The sequence below is a fragment of the Vombatus ursinus genome, unplaced genomic scaffold (assembly GCF_900497805.2).
Source record: "Vombatus ursinus unplaced genomic scaffold, bare-nosed wombat genome assembly UNPS02014770.1, whole genome shotgun sequence".
Lineage (NCBI taxonomy): Eukaryota > Metazoa > Chordata > Mammalia > Diprotodontia > Vombatidae > Vombatus > Vombatus ursinus.
Genome location: NW_020954548.1, coordinates 12,195,450 through 12,209,506, shown reverse-complemented (window position 1 = coordinate 12,209,506; position 14,057 = coordinate 12,195,450). Strand labels below are relative to the sequence as shown.

General features: G+C 31.6%; 1 protein-coding gene across 1 annotated transcript in view; it reads left to right on the top strand.

Annotated features, from left to right (window-relative positions):
* The window catches only part of CNTLN (centlein), a 476,456-nt gene that overhangs the window by 376,219 nt on the left and 86,180 nt on the right, over positions 1-14,057 (top strand). The window contains exons 23-27 of the mRNA XM_027863054.1: positions 25-171; positions 8,295-8,392; positions 9,735-9,861; positions 11,253-11,390; positions 11,976-12,161. Coding sequence (XP_027718855.1) covers positions 25-171; positions 8,295-8,392; positions 9,735-9,861; positions 11,253-11,390; positions 11,976-12,161 — 696 coding nt within the window. The remainder of the gene's footprint in view (positions 1-24; positions 172-8,294; positions 8,393-9,734; positions 9,862-11,252; positions 11,391-11,975; positions 12,162-14,057) is intronic.

Below are 14,057 nucleotides of genomic sequence, written 5' to 3'. Positions count from 1 at the left end.
TTTTTTCTTTCCTGGGAAAAATAGAAGCTAAATTCAGACTTGGTTGAACTTCGCAAAGAGAAAGAAGATTTACAAAAGAAATTGGAGGCTGCAAATGAAGCTAAATCTGCAATAGAGTCTCCTTCAAAGAATATGCAGGCAGAAATTAAACAGCTGCAGTGTAAATTAAAGGTGAGTCTACAAATGATTAAGAATTCAGACTTATTAGAAATTTAATAATAATTATTTAATAAGTGACTTCTTAAATGTATTTTTCTAGTCACCTCAACTCCAGATAATCATGCTAATGGTAGAAAGGCAAGATATGCATAATACAAAATTTTTTTAATTGTCTGTTGAAATTTGGAATGAGTGCTTGTACGTAGATTTTAATTATGTGTTAATCAATCCACAATCATTAATTAAATGCTTACTATATACCAGGCACAGTGCTAAGTGCTGGGGATACAAAAACAAAAATTAAATAGCCCCTATTCAGGAAGAGCTTAGATTCTAAAAGGAGGGAAAAACATGTATTTATATAAAAATATGCATCATATCAAGGCCGTTTGGTATAGTAGATAAAAAGCTAGTCTCACAGCCAGGACCTGAATTTAAGTCCCATCTCTGACACATACTGGCTGTGTGCTCCTGGGTGACTCATTTAACCTTTAAATGCTTTAGGCAGCTGTCTAAAGCTATAAGCCACAAAGAGGTGCCAACCTCCACTGGTATAGGTCATTTCCTCACCAGGGAGTTCGAACCTGTACCAGTGAAATCACAGTTCCAGTCCTTATCCCTTTTCATATACATGGTGCATACAAAATGAATATAAGTCAAGATTATCAAGTATATGGGTTTCTGGCTAGCATACAAATATATGTCTATGTAAAGGTAGTGTTTAGTCACTGACAATACTCAGTTTTGAACAAACTGACCAAAACCACAGAAACCCTGACTCAGGAGATGGAAAATCTACCATTTTCCTCATCCCGTTTTATTATTCCATTCTAACCTGCTCTACTCTGATACTGATAATTAAAAGAGTTAGTTTTGGAGAAAATGCAAGGATTGACTTACAAAGAATTGTAAAAAGAAGCCTTTTTAAAAGGAGGGGTTTTTAAACCAAAACATCTAAATTCCTTACATCTCATCCTAACATACACATTCATATGTGTTATATGTATATGTATGTGTATGGAGAGATATGATGTATTTGGGTATTTTGGTATTTATATGTATATACCCCCATATGGCGGGGTGTGTGTGTGTGTGTGTGTGTGTGTGTGTGTGTGTGTGAGTGTGTGTGAAATAGAAGGAATTCAGGTGTTTTAGCTTAAAAACTCTTTCTATTTAAGAGGCAATTTTTTGACTACAAGTATATGAGAATAAAAATAAAGAGAGATGACCATAATACCTACCAAGTAATTAACCAGGGTAGATAAAAATCTCAACAACTTGAAAGCCGATTTGTAATATAAAAAAAGACATTTGAGAATATATTGCAGTAGAAAATAAGACTGTAGGTTTCTTTTTTTTTTAAATTGGGAAATGATTTGCAAGAACTTAGTAATACTGTTGTTTCTGAATTGTGTCTCACTTAGAACTTATTTCCGTCCTTGAGAGTTGCTAGCCAGACGTGTGCAAAGATGGTGGCAGTAGAAATAACCAGAAGAAAGCTTCAGCTAGGAATACATAGGAGTTAGGAATGGAGTACATGTAACTGTTCAGAGGAAATGAAGTATTGAAAAGACTGATAATATTTTGAGTGTAGCATATTGAGTATGTTCTCACAATGATATTTTAACGTGAGAATCACTATAGGAGCTAAGTACATTTAATGAAGAACTTTAATTCTGTTATGTTTAAGGTAAGAAAGAGATTTCAAAAGAGAAGATTGTCTTCTTATGCATGAATCTTTTTCAATATTTCAGATTTTGTAGGTATATTCAGATTTTTAAAAACTTTTTGAGCCATTTAAATGTTATCGATTTTAAGAAATAAGTTATTTTAACATTATTGTGAGAATAAGGTTTAAATAACCTTAGATCAAATTACTGAGATACTCTGACCATGTCTACCAGAAGTCAATTCAACAATGAGCCTTTATTAAGCTTCTTTTAAGTGTCAGACACTGTTTTAAGCTCTGAGTGAAAGGATTAAAAAAAAATCTTTGCTTTCAAGGATCTCACAGTTTAATTGGGAAGACAAAATGAAAACACCTATGTATAGCTAAGATATAGACATAATATATTGGAGATAATTTTAGAAGGTAAGGGGCATCAGGAAAGGCTTTTTGTAGGTGGGATTTGTCTGGCACCTGAAGGAAGTCAGGTACGAGGAATGAGGGAATTCCAGGCAGGGGAGAAGCTGCCAGTAAAAATGCGTGGACTTGGGAGGTGGAGTGTAAGTTTTAATCTAGATTTTGCTAACTTCCATTTTTCTTCTCAAATTTGAGTATTTATGGCAATTTAAGGTTACAGAAAAATTTGCATAATTTGCTAAATTAATCTTTACTGTCTTCTATGGAAAGTATTAAGTTTATTATTAGTCCTTTTTATAAATAGGAAACCTGCCATAGCTCTATATTACAACAGAATAAAAAAAAATCTCATCTAGTTACTTCTAATCTACTCAGTAAAATTTTAATTAAAAATGTCATGCTAAATTTTACTTACTGTATCATTTACCTATACAAGTAAAGATATTTTTTAAAAAATATGGAATTAGGCAGGGCAGCTAGGTGGCACAGTGGATAGAATACTAGCTCTGGAGTCAGGAGGACCTGAGTTCAAATCCGGCCTCAGACCAGACACTTGACACTTACTGGCTGTGTGACCCTGGGCGTGTCACTTAACCCCAATTGCCTAAAAAGAAAAAAAGTATGGAAATGAATGTTGAAAACTAAAAATAAATAAAAAATATTTATATTATATTACATATATATATATAGACCTGTATTTCACTGATATAGAAAATTTCTGCTAAGAAAACTTTTACCAATGCATATCACCAATGGTTCTGTACCTTCTAGTCATACTAGTAGCAACTTGAGAGCTTAGGTGACTAGTTCAGGGTTATACAGTCAGTCCAACATGGTACGAGTTCAGATTGTCCTGAGGCCAAAAACCAAAACAAAACCCTTGTCTCCAAGGCCACTTTCCTAGACAACATTCCTTGGTGATTATTGCAAAATAATTTAAAGCATGGTTCTTACTCTGGTTGCTTCATTGTGGTAGGGAAGTGGTACTGAGTTATTAAAGGCTATGCCATAAGACTACAACCTCTGAAAGATTCTGCCTTCCAGAAGAAGGTGGGAGGGCTTTATGGCAATAGCCAGTATTATCACTGATAGGCTGGGTAGTGGTTAATGAATTCTTTGGCCATGGCAATCAGTGAAACAAAATAAATAAAGAAATAAAATAGCCCTCTGGACCATATGTTTCTAAAGCAGCAGTAGCACAGAGGCAGAAAAAGGAGCAGAGGATGTTAAGAATCACCTATTTTTTAGACTTTCTACAAATATTAATTTAGCTGTTGATACCCTAGATATTAAGTCCTTAGATAATATCAATCAATATACTACTGGATCAACTGAATCATATCACTACTGAAATGCTTGCCATAAATAAAACCAAAATACATTAGGATACAAAATACATTATACCTAAATGGAAGAATGGCTTATAGGTTCTTCTCAGAGAAGCAAATAAAACAATTGGTCAAATTGGTTTCATCTTGTGTCCAAATGCAACCAAGAACATTATTTAATGGAATATTTGATAGGTCATCTCTTATTGCAATGCTTATGATAACATAAGCAAAATGATCACAATGAAATTCATTGCAGTATTTGTACTGCCATCCTTTGCAGAGGATGATGATGTGGAGAAATTCTGTGAAGAATTTGATAACTCCAAGCTGGTTAAAAAGATTAATTAATTCACAATTACTTCAATGCCATAGTAGTCACAGGGAAAGATGATGATAAAGAAACTCTTAGAGATCATAGATCACACACAGAAACCTCATGCCTGTATATTATGAAAGAAGAGAATTGGAATGTGCTGGACCTCATGAGCACTAACATCACAAACAAAAATGAAATTAACTTTTTTAGATAGGAGAATGAATAGTTACTGGTGGAGTCAGGGTACAATTAAAATATCTGTATCCTTCCCTAAATAAAACAATGACCACAGTAGAAAAATCTAAATAACCTAAAACTTCCTTAATAAGTAAACACTTGATCATTTTGCCACGTAGAGATGTGGCAAACAAGGCCAATGAAGGTTTAGAATATAAACTCTGCAGAATTTGAGAGGAGAACCTGGTTGAACACTATTGTTATGAAATAGTGTGATTAACTTTATAAGTTTGTAGGGAGATGGTCCTTTGTTAAGGATTTTGTATTTTCCTGTGATGGATGTGGATGTGTCCATTGGTACTTTGTTGAAGAGATTAAAGACATTTATAATCTCAGAAACTGGAGATGATTTGGTTGGCTCAGGGTGTTGTGGGTCAAGGTTAATCTTTTGTGCTGGACCTGTTAAATGGAGTCTCAATTAGAATGTGAGTTTCTTGAGAGGGCAAAGTATTTTTTCCCTTACTTTGTATCCCCAGCTATTAGCACAGTGCCTGGTGCATAGCAAATACTTGTAAGTGCTTGTTGATTTCAAAACATTATAGACATATTCATTATATAAAACTTAGATTGGATTTGTAGGGCGAGGGAGAGTGAAGAGGTGAGGATAATTTAGGTTATGGACCTAGGTATATTGAAATATATGTATATATGTATATACATATATACATACACACACACACACACACACACACACACATATATATATGTATATATAAGGTTGCTAGTAAATTTGATAAAAATAAGCAAATTAGGAGGAGGGGTAAGTTTAGGGGAAAAATAATGAATTTTGTTTTGGACGAGTTGAGTTTGAGATTTTCTGTGGGAAATCCAGGTGGAAAAATCTTGCAGGTAGTTGGGGATGTAATTCTGGAACTCAGGAGACACAACTTTGAATATGCAGATTTGGGGACCACCTTTATAGAAATGATAGGTGAATCAGTGGAAGTTGATGAGTTCAGAGAGAGAGAGAGAGAGAGAGACACACACACACACACACACACACACACACACACCCCTCCACACACACATAGACAAAGAAAGAGACAGAGGCAGAATGAGACAGAGAGAGACAGTGACAGAGCAAGACAGAGGTAGAGGCAGAGGCAGAGATGCAGAGAGCTCCAGAGTAGAGAGAAGAGCAGAGGATCTAGAGCAAATCTTGTTTTTAAATTCATATTTGTAATTGTGTCCTTTGCCTTGGTGAAGGTGCAAGCTAAGAAGACAGAAAAAGTAAAGAGGAAGTACAATTCCTTCCCTTCTCCCCTGCTTTGAGTGATGCTTTGCCTCAGTTAGAAGTGTCATATCTACTGTCATATCCAACATGAAGTGGGGGAAAAGAAGGAAAAAAAGATGTGAGCCAGATTTTCATAGTGCAGCTTTATTATTTGAAAGACTCCTAGAATATTATTTCAGTTCAATTAATTTCATTAATTAAATTGAAAATGTACAAAAGTACATTTTATGCTAATGTAAATTCACATGTTCTGATACATATACATGTTCATACTACTTCTTTTATTCCCAAAATCCATCATTTCTTTGGTACAGATGCACTCCTATGTCTAAAAGGCTTACTATGTTGCTATGACCTTAAAAATTCTGGACCTAGTGGCCATTCGTTTGGTGATAATTCATTTCACCCCCATCCTCCATGCTATGTTGAGGCATTAAAGAGGATTTCTGCATAGATATAAAAATGCTAACAATTTTTTTCAAAACAAGTGAATATTAAAGTTGAATTTTAAAATAGCTTTTTTTTTTGCGAGAGCCAAGTGGAGATATTTGGATTATTTGAACATTTTAAAATGTTTTATTTTATTTCTTAAGTAATATTCAGTTTCATAGTTCTAGCTGTCATTCTATGCTGGTTTTTTTTGTGTCTTGGATGTCCTTGGTTCAATAAGCTGTTTTGAAATACAGAAAATACATTTTTCTATCACTCCATTTCCATCATATCGTAGATATAGTTTGCCAGAATATATAAATACATTTAGCCAGATACAAAACTTTCAATGAATTTTTAATTTTTCGTAATGAACCTATTATTCTTATGCATCACTTAAAACATGTGGAAAAAGTGCTAACATTTGGAGTCAGAGAATCTGAGCAATGCCACTCTATACTTAAGTGACTTTGGTAAGCTCACTGAACTTCTCTGGGCCTCAGTTTCCCACTCTATGAAAGAACTGAACTATATGACTTATAATATCTACAGCATCTCTACTCCTATGAACCTATACTTATTGTATTTATTTTTGTAAAGTTTGGCCTATTAGGAAAACTCCCTTTTTTGTTGTGATTATTTGACCTTTTGAGTTCTCAAGAGTCACTCTTTTTGCTTTAAAACTTGCTTATTACCATATAGGCACACATATAATGAAACATGATGATTCTTTTAATTTCCTTTTTTCTTTTGAACATAACAAACATCAACAAATATTTTTATAAAAAGTACAGAGAAAAGAGATTTGTATATGAAATCACAAATCACTCTGTAATTCAACAAATTTATGTTCTCTTCATCATTAATAACTATGAAACATCAAAAATAACTTCTTTTTATTAGTTTAAGAGGACAGAAAAATGTGGAATGCTTTGTAGGTACAAACTTAATTTAAGGATTATTATAAACTTTCTGTTCATTCACTGAAAAATTCATTTTTAAAAGGACATTCAATACCCTAACAATGCAGAATTAATGAGGCGTTACTGCAAGCATGTTAAAATGTGTTTTAATTTAGGCTGTCTGCATGTGCACAAGTAAAATAAACTTATTATAATTATTTTATGCATGGTCATCTGACCAGTTCAAAACCATCAAGACAATTAACAAGTTGACAGTTCTCACATTTCTTATGAAAAGTTATAACTTTCAAAAGATGTATTAATATGTACTGCTACCTTAATCTTTTAAAAAAAGAAATTTCTATTAGAAATTGCCTTGCAATTGATTTTCTCTTAGCTGTTTACTATGACTTCCCTAGTTTTCATTTTTTAACCTTAGATAAAATTGTCCAGCCTTCAAACAGTATAATATTATAACTCTTCTTAGAAATTGAAAGTTCCATTGTGTTTTGGAATAAAAAATTATTAGTATTTTCATGACAGTTTCCTTTTCAAAATTAAATACAAAATGTATTATTCATATATGAGTATCAATAAAGAACATTTAGTAAAATGCCTCTACTCATTATTCATAGAACTTTATTAAAACATAAATAAACTCATATTAGAATATGAATCCATTACAGTAGGATTTGTTTTATTCTTTGTACTTGTATCCCCAACGCTTAGCAGAATGCTTGGCAAAAAAAATAAATATATATAGATTGATTAATTTTATATTTTTGATTCTGCTTAGTATACCAGGACTTTTTTTACTTTAATAGCTATATGACAAGTGAATTAGATAGAAACTGAAATATTCATCCCATTTTATAGATAGAAAAATTGAAATACAGAGAAGTTGAGAAGTTAATGAAGATCATTACATTTAATCAGTATTTGAGCCAGAGTTATGTCATATGTTCTAACTCCTCATCCATTTCTCAGTCCTCTTATATGCTGCACAGATATATTGAAAGTTTGAAATCCATACTGCTTTAAAAAATAATCATGTATGTGAGATTATTTCACTTTCTGTTACTTCCCAATCTTATTAATCTTTATCGCTAAGTGATAATATTTCAGATAAAGAAGAGAATAGACTCGTAAAGTTATTAACTGCAGTGTCAAGTTCAAGTAACTATATTATACCAGCTTGCTACCAAGCCTGTTGTTTTGAGTTGTACACACCACATAGAAATGCATTTTGCTCTATCTCTTCATATTTGAATTACTTGAGAGCACTTTACCCTTCTGTTAATGGCTATCCCTTCTGTAGTGTTTTGATATGATTTTAAACATTTTAGTTGCATTATTTTAATTTATTTAATTTCAAAAGCAAAATTTGAAATATATTATGTTAACATAATATGTAACATTTATTTTAATTAAATCTATATCTGATGTACATTAGTTACTTTTCTGTACTATTCTTAGAATGGTCATTTCTGCTATGTAAGTACTGCTTTGTAATTTCTGAAGTCATTGGTATCATTTACTTGAAATATCACCAACTGTTGAGGAGTAAATGTTGTTTTTGATTTTGTGTGTATTTTTAACCTAGAATACAACAAATGAAATGACTAAACAGTCATCAAATATAAAGTTTCTAAAATGTGAAGTAAAGGAAAAGGAAGAACAGATACTGGAATTTCAAGGAAAGTATGTTCTTGGTGGATCTATTCATTGTATTTGGTGCCACCCAGTGGTAGTTTAATTGATTGAACTGTCAACCATTTCAAGTCTAGATAATGGTGCTGTGAATTCTTGTTAATGATCTCTACTTTTTCTGCCCTAAGATAAATGTTGAGATTATGTAAGGAATATCACTTATTTATAATCTGAGCTCAGGTTCCTTATATAGTGATTAAGAACTAACTAGCTACAATTTCTAAATTACAGTGAGAATATTAAAAGTTTTCAGACACTAAGGTGAACTGATTTTTTTTCTTGAATTGTCTCTAAATAACTTCCTCAATAATACTCAAAGGAATATTGCAAACACTGTAATTCTTTCTTTAGGGGCTATTAAATTTGTCAATTTTAAAAATATTTAAACTGGCAAAAAATACCCAGATTTATGGTTGCTAGGATGACAAAATGAATTTTTTTTCTTTACATTTGAATGACTTGAAGGTTTTAAAAACTCTGTTTTCTATACTAGCCTGTAAAAACTAGTTTTTTTTTCCAGCCGTCAAAAATGATTATATAATGTTTTTCACCTTAAGGTATTTTAGGATTAAATTTAATGACTTTTTTTGATGGGTCTAATTAATTCTAGCCTGTTACTTATAAATAGAAAAATATTTGCTCATGTTACAATCCTATATCTTGGACAGCTGACATTAACAGATAAAACCCATCAGATAAAGGATAGATTTATAGCTTAAAAAAGTTTAACCATTTAATAATTTTGGGCTAATTATTAGAATAATTTATAAAATTATCTTAATAGCTTTTAAAAACTTAACTTTCTAGCAAACAGATCCACTTATATATTAACACAGTTATAAATCATGTGGAAAGAAATTATTTTAATGCAGCTATGCTTATTTATGTGGTATTTATAAAACATGGTATAAAATTTATAACTAAAGTATATATCCTAGTATTATAACTTCTTTTGATTAATTCTCAATAATGCCATATTTTAATAATATTATGATAATATAACCTAAATCTAGTAAATATTAAATGGCAGTATAAATTATTTTTCCAATTTCTCTAACATTTAGAAGTTGTGGCATATTTTACTAGCACACACATATTAATTATAACTGTCATGCTATAACTATAGTTTCAAAATAGGTATAATATATAATTCAAAAGCATATCAATAGAATATAACAGTTTAATGGTTAATAATATACATAAAACAAACATGTAATCTAGTATAGCCAACTTGATCAATAACGTTTGAGCAGAATTTCTGTCTTATGAAAAATATTCTCTCTTTAAAAATATTTCCCATTATTATAAGTGTGATGTTTTCCTTTCTTTTAAGAGTGTCTCGAATGGAGAGGGATTTAGTCATGAAGAGACATTTGATAGAGCACTTTAAGCATCGACAGAAAGTTAACTTGGAAAATAATGACAACTTTAATGATTTGTTAGAAAATCTTGAGAAAAAGGTACCATTTATTTTTTGGTCTCTAAATTGTAAAAATATTTTTTATAAACAGAAGTGATTTAATTTTACCATTCACATTGCACTAATTCTTTTAGTAATCCTAGTGGATTTATATAAACATTCGTATCAGGTTAGAACTTATTATGTAACACACCATTATTTGCTTTGCAAACTGATAGATGTCCAGTTTTAGAACTTTAATATGTAGATTAATAGGAATACACCAGGTGTCTCATCATTAAATTTTAAAAAGAACAAAAAAGTTGTCAGTTATCTGTAAGTTGATTTTATGTTATGCAGATTAACAAAAGACAGCTAGTCTCTTTCTGTCCATCCTAAAAATAGTCTGCGAATATATAATTGAACTTAGCTTTAATAAAATTATGATCCATACTTTTTATTCAGTATTTTGTTATATTTAATGCTACAATATAAGACTATGAATATATTTTAAAATTATTAACAAATCATAGAAGTTGCAAGTCAATTAACCAGCATATCTTCTGCTCTGTCCTTTGATTTAATGTGCAGATAGACTTTGTGAAAGTGAGAGTAGGGAACGCTTCCTTCTAGATATATATAACATCTCATCCCCAAAATTGAAATAAGTATTCTGTCAACTCAGAGAAGCTGTGATTCCCTTAGAAAAAAGAGCTGGCTGAACAATTGATAAGCTAGCCTGCACTATGGCAATCCTTAATTGTCATCAACCCCAGAAAGAGTTCCTCTTTCATCCTCCTTGCCAGAGCTAAGATATCATTATGTTATTTTCAGTTCAAAAGGAAGAAGGAATAAAGTCTGAAAAAGCAGGACAAATTCACTTCCAATAAAAAAAGATATTTCCTATGGTTGTTTTTAGTATTCGTCATTAAATATCTTAGAATCACATTTTTTATTTTAAACAGTTCATTCATTGTAATCTTCCTTCAGTACTGAATGAGCTATGGCAACTATTTCACACCTAATTTCATCCTAAATTATTCTTGCTATATGTGAAAACTAAGAATTTACAATAATTGTGTTTGTTTATATACTAGAAAATTCCTATTTTTAGAACAAATATTCGTAAATAAAGTATGTTGAATTTTGAGATTTGGTATTTATGTTGATCCATTCATGGGGAAAAAACTGAATAATCCAACAAATAAAATTAGTGGTTTTATTCATATGTCTTCTGGTACCATATTTATGCTTTTCTGTAAACTCACGTGGGATATTCATTTTAGAATTACTTCTATTATTTCACCATAGAAATATTAACAAGTTCTACTAGTATTTGAATTTGGATATCACTTTTGAATAAAGAAAATTTAAATCATTTATGCTTCAGTTTGGTTCTGATACAAATTGTTTTGCCATATAATTCCACCACAACCCCTTGTTTTACTTCAGGTAAAAGCATTGACTGAAGACTGTACTAACAAGAAGACAGCAATTGTTGCTCTCAAGCAAATGCTTAATGTAGTCACAAAAGAGAAGTCACATTATGAACAGATGTGTATAAAAACTAAAGATGAGCTGGAAAGAAAGGTGTGTATGATTGTCGGATATTCCTGTTTGGGAGTTGATGTGATGCAGTGTCCTCCTTTTTAGCTTTTCATCTCTTTATAATCTGAAGCAAATATTTGCCATTATCTCAATTTTTTTGTATTCCTTTATGTCCCAGCAAATAAGCTTTGTTTTGGTTTATTTTGTTTTCCTCTAATGGGAATGCTGTATAAGAAAAGGCAAACATTTATATTTGTCCTAATACAAAAATCTTAAATTAATTTTGAGGAGAAATCATGATATGGATATTTGGAATCCATCAATTGCCCTGAAATTGTAAACATATTATATAATTTTAATTGACTTGAGACTTTTTGGTTTGAAATAACTTTTCTTCTACTTGGCAACAAACGCATAACAATATGTGAGTAAGGGAAACAATATAATTTAGAATGAGGAAAAAATTAACAAACCAGAAGATTTATCTTAAAACAAAGGAAAACAAGTACATCACAAATACAGCTTTGTTTACTTTGTCCTGCATACATTCCACTAAATATATTTAGTAAAATTTGTCGTACTATAATTACTAGAAATCATAATGAATATTTAATGTTATTTTTATAGGAGCACAAGCTTGCTCACCTATTAAGTAAAATGAATGAGACAAAATCTGCTATGTCAGAACTTGAAGCAACTGCTTCCCAGCAGCTCCATGGATTAGCTTTGCAAAGTGAACGGGCTTTTGAAATGGTGCGAGTAAAACTAATGCGAGCCAATGACCGAGAAGAAGAGTTCATCACATTTGTTAAGGTTTGGGCTCTCCTTTTCTTTTGCTTGCTTAATTCAGATATTTCTCTTCACAGATGATCTTACAGGTAGAGTAGGTAGTGAAATTTAAGTGTTGCTGTGAAGACACTCCCTTTGGAATGCATCCAGATTTTGCCACTTACCTTACAGGATGCTGGTAATTCTTCCATTCAAGATTCATTCATTCCTTTGGGTGTGAGGCATTACTTTTCCTAATTACCCCCTTTTAAAAATGAAAATACCTCTGGAAAGGGTAGCACAGAAAAATGTTTTCATTTATACCTTTGTGTGAATTAAATTTATCAGATTGATTTCTTCTGTGACTTTTGAGATCAGGAAACAAAGAATAGAAGTTGGGTCATGGGAGAAGAGGGAGATATAATTTTGAATGATGGGATACAACTTGGGAAGAAAAAGACTGATTGAAATGCCATAGGAGTCAGCATGAGGGCTCTAGGAACCTTCCTAAAGATATTGAAGACTGCATGAAAGGTCTGAGAACATTGTGTTCTTAAAGGGTTTGAAAAGTACAGAAGGTGAATTTTAGGAGTGCCAAAGACAAACTGCCAACCTTACAGCTTTGCCTAGGGCCAGATGGATTCTAGGATTATTTGGGTTTTTCATGTCTCTCATAAATTTTAAAGAATTATGGCCTTTAATATAAAGTTTGATTATCCATATAACTATAAAAAGACTTTACTTCTTCTAAATGGGATAGAAAATCTTAATAAAATTGTATATCTATTGGAGAAGAACTTTTCCAAATAAATTGTCATTCCTCAGCTATTTGTAAAATACTTTTAACTTAAAAAATGGATTATTGTAATTGATACAACTAACTTGTAAATGACACAAAATTGATACAACCTCACAATCCCTATATTGCTTTTAGACTATCTTCTTGTCCTCTGAAAAGTTGAAGAAATGTCATTTGTCTCCACATCTATATAAACTTTATCCTTAGAAGTATATGTATGTGTATATATATATGTATTTCCAGATAGTATCCCATAATTCAAAATTGTATCTCCCTCTTCTCCCATGACCCAACTTCTATTCTTTGTTTCCTGATCTCAAAAGTCACAGAGGAAATCAACCTGACAAATTGTGTGTGTGTGTGTGTGTGTGTGTGTGTGTGTGTGTGGTAAGAACAGTTAGTCTGATAATTTTTCATACCAGAATTATGCATTACTTTTACCTGGTAAATATGTTTTCCTTCTATTTGGAATATGAAATGCTACACTAAGTCCACTTTAGGCTTTTAAAAGTACGCCTAGAAGCATTATGCCTGCAGTGGAAAAAGAAGTTTGTTATACCATTATAAACACATTTCTTGTTTTAAAATATCTGTGAGGGACTTTCTTTAAGTACTTCTTTTACTAGCTGCAAACTGCCTAGACAACAATATTTTTTCATTAAAAGTTGATGGAAATCCTCACAGTTAAAATTTATTACCATGAATAGAATGTTTAGTTTTTTTGATTCAGGTCAGTAAATATTTATTAGGTTCCAGTATATGCAAAGCATCATGCTTGGTGCAGTGGATACCAAGATATAAATTAACATAGCCTTTGCCCTCAAGGGGTTTTTATTCTTCTGGGAAAGAGGGATATGAGATGTTCTCTGGTAATTATAATACAAAGTATAGTGTGACAGAGGAAAAGGGAATATCTGGACCAAATGCTATAGGAATATTTAAGTAGAGGAGAGTTTAACTTTAGAGTTCAAATGCTAAAGAAGGTTTAACAAAGAGGAGGTGACAACTGAATTGAGTTTGAGCAATTTTATAGACTTTTAGGCAACCTTTATAAAGATAAAGCTTTATAATCCATATAGAGCTAACTCTAAGATGAAGTGCATGCCTTGAGTAAACATTACAGGCATAAATCAGATAGTGTC